General features: G+C 43.5%; 1 protein-coding gene across 4 annotated transcripts in view; it reads left to right on the top strand.

Moving 5' to 3' along the window:
* LOC112262448 (neuronal PAS domain-containing protein 3-like) overlaps positions 1–12202 on the top strand; it is a 349807-nt gene that overhangs the window by 241045 nt on the left and 96560 nt on the right. For all 4 annotated transcript variants that reach the window (XM_042329924.1, XM_042329923.1, XM_042329925.1 and 1 more), the window contains one exon: positions 1259–1348. In XM_042329924.1, the coding sequence (XP_042185858.1) occupies positions 1259–1348 (90 nt within the window). The remainder of the gene's footprint in view (positions 1–1258; positions 1349–12202) is intronic.

Genomic DNA, 12202 nt, shown 5'->3' with positions numbered 1-12202 from the left:
GCCCGCGACACGACAGAGTAATCCTCGTAGAAAGGTGATCAGATCAGCGGCAGGGACATTTTGCAACATAAATGCCTTGTTGTTTTCAGGACCTGTAGTCTCAGAGCCAGCCTGGAGATGGAGGGGGAGGGAGAAGCCTGTTTTCCTCCAATCTATTACGTTTGGATTTGTGCGTTTCTTTGTGCTGTGTGCCTGTGGTTAGCTGCCCCTACAGATTATCCCAGCCAGTCGGAGAGCTGAAGTTCACTTTAGTGACATAGGTGTCTTAATTGGGCCTGTTGGAGGCTGGGCTCAGAACAGAACGCTGCTTCCAGTCATGATCTAAGAGCAGGGCCGTCATTAGATATGGGTCTGGACTGGAATGGACCCGTATACTGGTAGACTATATCCAGGAAGTAAAAACACACACATATTACATGGGTCTGGACTGGAATAGATCGGCATTCTGCATAGACTTTACCAGCATCCTGGCCTAGACCTAACCAGCATATTATAGTAGATTTCACACGTTATATTGATATGGGCTGGAATGGAAAGGACTACTAGTTGTGTACTAGTGTAGACTTTACCAGCATCCTGGAATAGACCTAACTAGCATAATGTTAGGAAATGGTAGTCAAGGTGTTGTTAAAGTGCATTAGATGGTAAGCACACTACAACACAGCCCAATACCCCCCAAATGCTCTAGACTTCCCTGGACAAAAACTCACACATTATTCAAACTTTGATAACGTTTGCAAACGTACATGGATTGAAGGTCCATAGATGCAGTGATAATATGCTGTACTGTGCTGTATGCTTTGCTCTCTTTGTCTGTTCTAACTTCGGTTTGTTTGCACTTGTGCTTCTGCATTCACACTGTTAATTGTGGTTGTACTTGTTACTGTCATCATGAGAGATACTACCTTCCACATGGGGAGGTGTCATTTTGGTTTTACAGGCAAACAGACAACAAACACTCAGCGGGTTTCCTCTCCATGGTCCATAGCTTTATCTCTGTCCCAGTATACATCATCTAACTCTCTCCCTCTCTCCCTCTCTCTCTCTCTCTCTCTCTCTCTCTCCCCCTCTCTCTCTCTCTCTCTCTCTCTCTCTCTCTCTCTCTTTCTCTCTCCCTCTCTATCTCTTTCTTGCTCTCTCTCTCCCTCTCTCTCTCCCTCTCCCTCCCCCTCTCTCTCTCTCTCTCTCTCCCTCCCTCTCTCTCCCACTCCCTCTCTCTCTCTCTCTCTCTCTCTCTCTCTCTCTCTCTCTCACACAGTCCCTGGATGGATTTGTATTTGCACTAAACAAGGAGGGAAGGTTTTTGTACATCTCTGAGACGGTGTCCATATACCTGGGACTTTCACAGGTGAGTGCAACAACAGTCAATTCCTTATCGCTACTACCATTTTTTTCTCCTTTCTTTTGTTTATCAGCGCTGGCTTGAAGACAATTCAGACAAATTAGAGCTCATTTAAAATCTCATCAGCTTGTTGGCCCTGTAGTTAATTTGCAGCCATCCAATTTGATCAGAGGGTATTTTTCATCTCAGTAGTATGCTAACAGGTCCCAGTCTGCTATTACATGTCAATAAACAGACAGAGACGTCTTGGAGGTCAAACGATAGGGGGAGTGACCTTGAGGATTCTAATGGTTTCATACACCATAGCTTTGTCTCCAGGGCTAACAGACAGACAGACTTGAGTGCACACACACACACACACACACACACACACACACACACACACACACACATACACACATACACACACACACACACACACACACACACACACACACACACACACACACACACACACACACACACACACATACACACACACACACACACACGCACACACACAGGGCTATTGTAGACTGACTAGAGAGTACACAGAGTCCTTTCCTGGCTATCCAGACTTCTTGCTCTGGCCAAAATGCTATGCCACGCCCATGGACGTTCGTTTCTTCTCCACAATGAGTCTGGATCTGAGTACCTCCCTGACTTTATACCGGATGTGAAGGGGCCATTCGGGGCCATCTGATTGGTCCAGAAACCGATGGGTTGGGTCAGAGCCAGAACACATGTGGGTAAGATGTCATTTTGAAACTGCGTCATTGGCTTTGATACTCGGATTGGTTAGAGATGTTTTGTACAACACCCCTCTATACCCCTAGGTATAGACTTGACCTTTGTAAAACCATTAGACTGAACAGAATTTACATAATTAAAATGTTGCATAAGAAAACACTCACTTAGATTCATAATACATGGCATAAATAGAATACAGGACACTTAGATGTAAAGGACAAATAGATGTGGCCAAATGATGTACATACCCTGGATGCATATACCGGCGAGCCTGCTTTTTACATCGGATAAAAGTAGAGACTCAGAGCTAGAAAATGATATATCATACAGTATAGTTGAGGAACAATGGGAAAGTAATTCTGCTTTGAAAGTTGCTAAACTTGTAGCTTCACTTTTGAGAAAATGGCCCTTGAATGTTTTGGTACACCTACTGGAGAGCTCTTCTTTGTCTACGGCCATTCAGCATCGTTCACACCCTCTAAAGCCTTAGCCCCGCCCAACTATTTAAGGATTCACATGTGATGCCATGTACTAAACAACCAAAGATTTCAAGACTAAAGGCTGGTTTATACTACGGGCGTGTCGTAAATTTCATCTGGAGTGCCAGAGTGAGCGTTCAGAGTGAGCGTTCAGATTGAGCGTTCAGAGTGAGCGTTCAGATTGAGCGTTCAGAGTGAGCGTTCAGAGTGAGCGTTCAGATTGAGCGTTCAGAGTGAGCGTTCAGATTGAGCGTTCAGAGTGAGCGTTCAGATTGAGCGTTCAGAGTGAGCGTTCAGAGTGAGCGTTCAGATTGAGCGTTCAGAGTGAGCGTTCAGAGTGAGCGTTCAGAGTGAGCGTTCAGATTGAGCGTTCAGAGTGAGCGTTCAGAGTGAGCGTTCAGAGTGAGCGTTCAGAGTGAGCGTTCAGAGTGAGCGTTCAGAGTGAGCGTTCAGAGTGAGCGTTCAGAGTGAGCGTTCAGATTGAGCGTTCAGAGTGAGCGTTCAGAGTGAGCGTTCAGAGCTCACACTAGGCGTTCTGGCCAAGGAGTAGGGTTGATCCGAGCGTTCTGACCTCACAGCGGCAGTCAAGCACCCAAGATAACTGGCTAACGTTGGCCAGCTTGCTTGCTACTTCCAGACACAAATGAGTGAACAGCTCACTGACCATTTTACTTACCCTAGCAGAGCTGGTTAGGCTGTTATGGTTATGTTATCCAGAGCGTTGGTGACTGCAACTTTCCTGCTGGCAAATAAAAAAATATATATTTTTCATTTAACCTTTATTTAACTAGGCATGTCAGTTAAGAACAAATTCTTATTTACAATGACGACCTACCCTGGCCGGACGACGCTGGACCAATTGTGCACCGCCCTATGGGACTCCCAATCACAGCCAGATGCGGCCTAGATTGAACCAGAGACTGCAGTGACACCTCTAGCACTGAGATGCAGTGCCTTAGACCACTGCGCCACTCGGGAGCCGAAAACATTTAATTACACTTTTTTGCCAACGTTTACTGACACCGGCCATATTCAAAGGGTTTCGAACGAGAGTGCTCTGAAATCGGAGTCTATCGACAGTTGTTGCAGTGACATCATGCACATTCTATTGACAAGATGGAGAATTGGGGCTAAAAATTGAAATAAATAACTTGCATGGTATTGGAGTCTTTTGTTTATGGAGTCTTTTGTTTAGACATGTAGCTAGCTAGCTAAACAATAATCACAATTCATAACGTTACTACCCTGAATGAATCTGCAGGTAGCTAACCAACCACGTTCAACATTAGGCTATAACTAGCCATGCAAATGGCTCTGAGACACTAATAATATAATTACACTGATCATACACATAACGTTAGCTAGTGAGCCAGCCAGCTAACAGTACGCTTTAACTTGAAATGAAAACGACTTTCTGCCAAAATTAGAAACGTGTCATTTCTGAAAATGTAGCTAGCTAGACTATGTTACCCGTCCGTATACATGGACGGACGCGTCTCCCTGTCTGTCACGGTTGCCATGGTTGCCCTCAGTTTGAAGATGTAATCCCGAGACAGGGGTTTTATTCAACAGCCTTCTGTGTTCTGTTTTCCACTCTGTCTGCGTATTTGCAATCAAACACCAGAAGTTTCTCCATCTCCTTAGTTATCCTACTCTTATTCCACTGTTTTCAAAACTCAGTCCCCCAGAAAGTGTAGAGCAACGCTTATGTAGTTGTAATATGTGATATCTTAAAAATAAGCCACGTTAGAAAGGATTACCGACACATACTGACCAGCTCATGATATAGACAGAAGCGTGCTACATGGCAGACCAATACAAACTCGTGTTTTAGCTGCGTGGCTGTGTGTTTTAGCTGCGTGGCTGTGTGTTTTAGCTGCGTGGCTGTGTGTTTTAGCTACGTGGCTGTGTGTTTTAGCTGCGTGGCTGTGTGTTTTAGCTGCGTGGCTGTGTGTTTTAGCTGCGTGGCTGTGTGTTTTAGCTGCGTGGCTGTGTGTTTTAGCTGCGTGGCTGTGTGTTTTAGCTGCGTGGCTGTGTGTTTTAGCTGCGTGGCTGTGTGTTTTAGCTGCGTGGCTGTGTGTTTTAGCTGCGTGGCTGTGTGTTTTAGCTATGTGGCTGTGTGTTTTAGCTGCGTGGCTGTGTGTTTTAGCTGCGTGGCTGTGTGTTTTAGCTGCGTGGCTGTGTGTTTTAGCTGCGTGGCTGTGTGTTTTAGCTGCGTGGCTGTGTGTTTTAGCTGCGTGGCTGTGTGTTTTAGCTGTGAGCTGTGTGGCTGTGTGTTTTAGCTGTGTGACCGTTTAGCTGTGTGGCTGTGTGTTTTGACTGTGTGTTTTGTCTGTGTGTTGTATCTGTGTGGCTGCATGTATTACAGGACTCACAATGAAGTATTCTCTAATAACATTATGATGTAGAGATCTTTGTATCTTTGAGGGAAGGCGTAGACATTGTTTAGCTAAATTAAAACGACAATATAAAGGACAAAAAATAGGCAATCAGTTTAACAAATTAAAAATAGTGAATTGTATAGGCTGCAGCCACATCTATCTACAGATTAATTCAAGTACAGATTGATTGATGATTTCTATCAAATAATTGATTAATTGTCAAATAGGTCCCCTAAGCTTTGGGCTGCGTGATGTAGTTATCTTGTTCATAGTTTTATCAGCAGTTAGAGTGAGTGAGTGATTAAGTGCTGTTTTTTTGTACTTGTATGAGTTAGTTGTATAATCTAGCATGTGTACACAGAGAATTCTAACCCTCTGTGATCTTAATTGCTGTTTTACTTTTTAGCCACTTAATCTGTCTGCCAAGCCATTTCTTTTTAACATAGTTGCTAATTATTTTCTACATTAATTCGATCTAGGAGGTTTTTTAAGCCTTTTTCAAATTGACAAGGTTATGAATTTTATGGTGCCAGGCAGACAATCTAAAGCAGATTTATGTATGGGGATTTTCATCCTCTTATTCAATGTCTAGAAATGTTCTGCATATCAAACATTATGTTAATGAAGCCATTATTTAGGACTTGCTGTGTAATTACAGTCCATTCCCTCTATCAAAGTTTTAAATGTTTTATTCTTTATAGTAAAAGTTAATGTATTCAACTTCTATGTTGAATATTATGGCTTAGAGAGAGAGGGGGAGAGGGAGAGAGAGGGGGGGGGTTGGCCTAATGGCCTTTTACCTGTTTGGTTCAACATCATATAGTACTGGGAAATTAGTAAGTTATTACAGTAACAGTTTTAATAGCCTTGTAGACAAAGCCGATCAATGTACATAAATCTAGTAATGAATAAGTCCCGAACCCTAACTTGAGATCTGTGCACATAACCCAAGTTTGTTATGTTGAGCTAACTGATAACTGATGATGGTAAAGTACAGAATGATGCTACAATGGTGTCTCTTCAAGGTCTGTGAATGTGTACCCATATGTTTGGATTGTTCAGATTGTATCGGACAGTTCTGTGCTCGTGTGAAATGGCTGTTATTATGGCACCAGTTCTGCAGCCAGTCAGTTCAGTGAAACAGATGGTCAGAATTACCATTTTTGTTTTGCAAATGGCGCATAAGCCTGTGTTCCCCCCAAGTTAATCGCAGGTGTCTAAGTGTATGTCTTAGTTCTCTGGAATAATGTTCCGTCTTCATTTGACTAATCAGTGACTGTAGCTCCCCTTCGAGGATGCAGACATTCCAGAATGGTCTCTTTTTGAGTCATTACTAAACTCAAAGATAAAAACATTTTATTTCTTGACATTCTTTCGTAATAGAATGGAACGTTTGGATACCGAATGTACAATGTTTTAATAGTAGATAGGCTATTTGAAGGAGTTTGTTGGACAAGGGATAATGGTTGTTATAAGCCAAATTTGGTGTAATTTTATTTGCCTTCACTGCCTCAGCGATTTAGCACAGCTAATGCATGTATTTAACAGTTCTGTAGCAGTACCATTGGAATTGTTTCAGCTTGCCATGGAATTGCAAGACAGACGTGCCTTGCAGTAGACAGACGTGCCTTGCAGTAGACAGACGTGCCTTGCAGTAGACAGACGTGCCTTGCAGTAGACAGACGTGCCTTGCAGTAGACAGACGTGCCTTGCAGTAGACAGACATGCCTTGCAGTAGACAGACGTGCCTTGCAGTAGACAGACATGCCTTGCTGTAGACAGACGTGCCTTGCAGTAGACAGACGTGCCTTGCAGTAGACAGACGTGCCTTGCAGTAGACAGACGTGCCTTGCAGTAGACAGACGTGCCTTGCAGTAGACAGACGTGCCTTGCAGTAGACAGACGTGCCTTGCAGTAGACAGACGTGCCTTGCTGTAGACAGACGTGCCTTGCAGTAGACAGACGTGCCTTGCAGTAGACAGACATGCCTTGCAGTAGACAGACGTGCCTTGCTGTAGACAGACGTGCCTTGCAGTAGACAGACGTGCCTTGCAGTAGACAGACGTGCCTTGCAGTAGACAGACGTGCCTTGCAGTAGACAGACATGCCTTGCAGTAGACAGACGTGCCTTGCTGTAGACAGACGTGCCTTGCAGTAGACAGACATTCCTTGCAGTAGACAGACGTGCCTTGCAGTAGACAGACGTGCCTTGCTGTAGACAGACGTGCCTTGCAGTAGACAGACGTGCCTTGCAGTAGACAGACGTGCCTTGCAGTAGACAGACGTGCCTTGCAGTAGACAGACATGCCTTGCAGTAGACAGACGTGCCTTGCTGTAGACAGACGTGCCTTGCAGTAGACAGACATTCCTTGCAGTAGACAGACGTGCCTTGCAGTAGACAGACACTGCAGCATGGATCTTGTAGAAGTAGACCCTCTGGGCTCGGCTAGCTGACTCAAATTTTGTTTGTGTAGGATTTTAGCTAGAAAAATATTCTGTAGTGCACTACTTCTGATCAGGGCCCATAGAGCTCTGATCAAAGGTAGTGCATCATATAGGAAATAGGGTGTCATTTGGGACGCAGGCCCTGCTGATCCTAATACTGTCATGGAACCCCCTCAAAATCCTCCTGTTGGCGCGATGTAGGAGCGCCGTGGCGGTGCAGAGGTGTGACCATGCAGCTGTCTGTTTGGTAATTGAGATGTGTATGTTTGTTTTGTATAACAGATGGCACTGTGTGTGCTTAGGCTGATAGCTAGGAAAATAATAATTGCATTATTCCGGCCAACAGAATATTAGCTTTTGGAATCAGTCCCATTCCAAGCCGGCGCCAGTGCAGCATATGCACTTGCATGGACTGAATATCCAAGGAAATTGATACATCTGGAATACAGCGACCATATGACTTTTCATCTGTCTCCAAGGAGTTGCTAGCTGTTTTTTTATTTTAACCCGTTCCAAGTACAGGAACATGTTAAAACACTCTCCGTTATTAGAGGAACGGCACATTGAGAACCTGACTTAGCAGGACCATATGGTTGAAGCTCGCTCTCTTTCCATTGTTTATGTGCACAACAATGTGATTGAGTTGGCATATTTCCAATGCATTTCCCTCTCTCTGTGTTTGAGGGAGGTATAAGTCTCTCTGCCTCCTTCACGAAACAAGGCTTCCCTTTTATTGTGGAGCGACACCGGTTAGACCTCAGTGCCCTTCTCCCATTCACGTTTCGCTGCAAAAGGCTTTTCCAATTGTGGAGCTGGAATTGAATGTAGACATCTGCTTGGCTTTAAGTGACAGGGCTATGCATGTGTGGCTGTGTGCACACAGAGAGAGACAGAGAGACACCAGGAGCCTGATCCCTCCACCCTCTCCCTCCTTTCCCTCTTGCCCAGACTCCCTCCCCTGCAGTGGGGCCGGATGAGGCTGTGCGGCCCCCGGCTTCCAGCCCCCTGACTCCCAGAGGATATGAGGCCAAGTGGGATGGAGGGAGAATATTGAATCTATTAGCATAAACATCTGCCTGAATGTCTGATCACATCTTTGTGAACCGATCAGTCCTCGCCCTCTTTTATCCCTCTGTCCCTCACACACACACACACACACACACACACACACACACACACACACACACACACACACACACACACACACACACACACACACAGATACACACACACACACCCTTCTCATATTCCCAGTCCCTTCTCTCAGTGTTCCACAGAATACGGGAGACTTTTGACCAAATGAGATCATTAAATTAGTCTGTTTATTTGTCATTGTTTGCGTTGTGTGGATCAATCAATGAAAGAAAGGAATGGTTGATTTTCAAAAGCTTGAATACTGTCAGTGAGGTTTTCTTATATTTATATTGAATTTACTGTACTGTATATTTTCTCTCTGAAAATATTCCTGCAAATTTTGTAATTTGTTACATTTCTCAAATAGTATTTTCATTTAGCTATGAATCTGCACTGTGGGGAGTTTATGCAAGTGAAATGAAACTGCTACTATAACTCCCCATAACCCACAGCCAACACTAAATTGACCTCTGTAGTGAATCCAAAACAAATGGACACACCAATATCCATCAAACACTGAGGGAAATATAACGTCAAGCCCCACTAAGCATATGAGAGGGAGATTTTTTTGCCTCTCTCTATTTTTAAATAGCCTATCAGGGCATGAATCCAAAATGTTACTAAATGGGTAATAAGCATTCTTTTATTTATGATGTTGTGTGGGTGACAGAGCAGAGGGCGGCCATTTGCATGAAAACTGCTAGTGGTGGTAAAGGAGACAGGGCCAGGGGAAGGTCACGTTTAATTGAGCCACCTCAGTGGACCTGCTGGCCCTGTAGACTCGTGAGCCCTGAATGAAAACAAGGACAAGCCTGTCATTCCAGACAGTCCCAGGGCCTGTTCTTTATCTGCTCTACTACAGAATATCATCATCAGGCAGCCAACTCACTGCGAGCAAAGCCAGGAAACGACCATCTCCACCGTCAAATATTACAGCGCTGTATCACTTTGGGATTCATTTAACTAGCGAAATGTGAGATTAGGATATTTTGAGATTTGGTTATGTTGACAGGGGCAATTATGTTTTGTAAGTGTTGTAAATCAAGCATTATAATAGTAGCATAACGTTGCCCATAAATATAAATATAAGGGAACCTGCAGCATTTAAGCAAACCGCTAAAACCCTTTCTAAAATATAATAAAAAGAAGGGGAAAATGAATGAATAAATAAATGGATAGAGAAGCCAAAATGTTGTCTCTGTAATAAATACTACTAATGTATTCCAATCCAACAAACAGATAAGTGGATTTAGGGAGAGGTAAAAAAAAAAATGTAAAAGAGAGAGAGAGAAAGATTTACAATGGTGAGGAACAGGAGTAGAGGAAGGAGGAGGGGACATGATTCAATGTTCCCTACAAGGCCCAGCAACAGAAAACAGTATCAATTCACAACATTTAAATTGATAAATGCTCAGAGCCAAACACTACAAGGGCACTTTGAAAAGCAAATAGCGACCTGGTGAAGAAATGGATTTTTTTCCCCTGAAAATGACTGCATGATGCATCATTTGACTGTGCTCTGTCCAAGTGCTTGACAGAGATAATCTGGCCAATCCCAGGGGTGACCTTATCGTCCACGGCAGGGCAGCTCTGTCTGCGCCTGTCTTTGTGCATGTCAAGGTTTCAGAGGGCGCCATCCTTCGGGGAGGACAAGTTTCCACACTCTCCATCTTGATATTGAGCCAAGAAACAGAGAGAGGTGTGTGTGTGTGTGTGGGGGAGGGGGCAAGAATCTGAAAATCTGAAAGTCAACGAGGTTTTGTTAGTAATTGGATTAATTATACATTATTCTGCAGATGTATGCACAATGGATTGTTCTGCCCTTGTCAATTTTGTAGTCATAAATTGGGTATATCAACTCAATATCAGACAAGAGATAGCAGACAGGCGCTACTGCTCAGTTGGACAGGGAAATAGTTGTTGTTTTTCAAAAGATTTCGGTGCTTTGATGGTGGATTTTCAAGGTCAACAAGTGGGGTAGGTTTTTTCCCTTTTCAACATCCAGTATGTTCTTGATTGATTCCGTCCTTTACGTGTGGTTTTTTTCTAGGTTTTGGTAGCTATTACCACACCTGTGAGGTATTGCTTTGTCAATGGTGCTGTAACACAGTGCCGAAAACATGATGGGGCTGTGGATCTATCCATCCCATAGGTTAGTCACTCACTTTAGCCAGCCAGCCAGGCCACAGCAGCATCAGTCTAAACACGGGATTTAAAGCACCTGTCAGTGAAATGTATGAGCTGGTCCCTAAACATTCTCTAGCACTTCCCTGTGTCACCCTGCGCTGGCGCTAGAGCCAACTCTAAAGCTGCATCCCAAATGGCACCCTATTCCCTATATAGACCACTACTGTTTGACCAGAGCTCTATGGGCCCTGGTCAAATAGTTGTGATTATGTAGGGAATAGGGTGCCATTTGGGATGCACCCAGGTTTAATGGACTTGTGCTCTATGCTTTCTGACCACCAAGAAGCTTGAGAGAATTTTACAAAAACAAAATATTTTCTAAAACTAAGTCATCTTATATATGCTACATATATTCTAGCATATACAGTAGGTATAGTAGTATTGGCAGGTTTTCATCCACGCCAACCTACAATACAAACAGTATAGTCACACAAAGTTGTTTGTGAGTGAAAGTGTAGTTGTTGTTTTTTATCTGAGAACCGTAGCTAGCACTTGGCCAAGGTTCCTGTTGTCATAAGTGGTATTGGTATAACTTGTTCCAGAGTTTGTAACAGCATTGGTTTCACTTTGTGTTTGGCTAGCCACACAACATCAGGCCACAGTTTAGCATACTCTGTGTGATGTACACTAAATGTGCTACCACAGGAGAGAGAGGAGAGAGAATAGAAGAGCGAGAGAAGAGGGAAGAGAGAGAAGGAATAGAGAGAAGAGAGAGGTAAGAGAGAATGAAGAGTGAGAGAAGAGAGAATAGATAGAAGGAATAGAGAGAAGGAATAGAGAGAAGAGAAAGAGGAGAGAGAAGAGAAAGAGAAGAGCAAGAGAAGAGAGAAGGAATAGAGAGAATAGAGCGTGAAGAGTGAGAGAAGAGAGAATAGAGAGAAGGAATAGAGAGAAGAGAGAGAGAAGAGAGAATAGAGAGAAGGAATAGAGAGAATAGAGCGTGAAGAGTGAGAGAAGAGAGAATAGAGAGAAGAGAGAAATAAGAGAGAGTGAAGTGCAAGAGAAGAGAGAATAGAGAGAAGGAATAGAGAAGGAATAGAGAGAAGAGAGAGAGAAGAGTGAGAGAAGAGAGAATAGAGAGAAGGAATAGAGAGAAGAGAGAAATAAGAGAGAGTGAAGTGCAAGAGGAGAGAATAGAGAGAAGGAATAGAGAAGGAATAGAGAGAAGAGAGTGAAGAGTGAGAGAAGAGAGAATAGAGAGAAGAGAGAAATAAGAGAGAGTGAAGTGCAAGAGAAGAGAGAATAGAGAGAAGGAATAGAGAGAAGAGAGAGAGAAGAGAGAATAGAGAGAAGGAATAGAGAGAAGAGAGAAATAAGAGAGAGTGAAGTGCAAGAGAAGAGAGAATAGAGAGAAAGAATAGAGAAGGAATAGAGAGAAGGAATAGAGAGAAGGAATAGAGAGAAGAGAGAAATAAGAGAGAGTGGAGAATAGAGAGAAGAGAGAATAGAGAGAAGAGAGAAATAAGAGAGAGTGAAGTGCAAGAGAAGAGAGAATAGAGAGAAGG

The sequence above is a fragment of the Oncorhynchus tshawytscha genome, linkage group LG11 (assembly GCF_018296145.1).
Source record: "Oncorhynchus tshawytscha isolate Ot180627B linkage group LG11, Otsh_v2.0, whole genome shotgun sequence".
Lineage (NCBI taxonomy): Eukaryota > Metazoa > Chordata > Actinopteri > Salmoniformes > Salmonidae > Oncorhynchus > Oncorhynchus tshawytscha.
The sequence above is the reverse complement of the archived record's forward strand: the minus strand, read 5'-3'. Positions and strand labels throughout refer to the sequence as shown.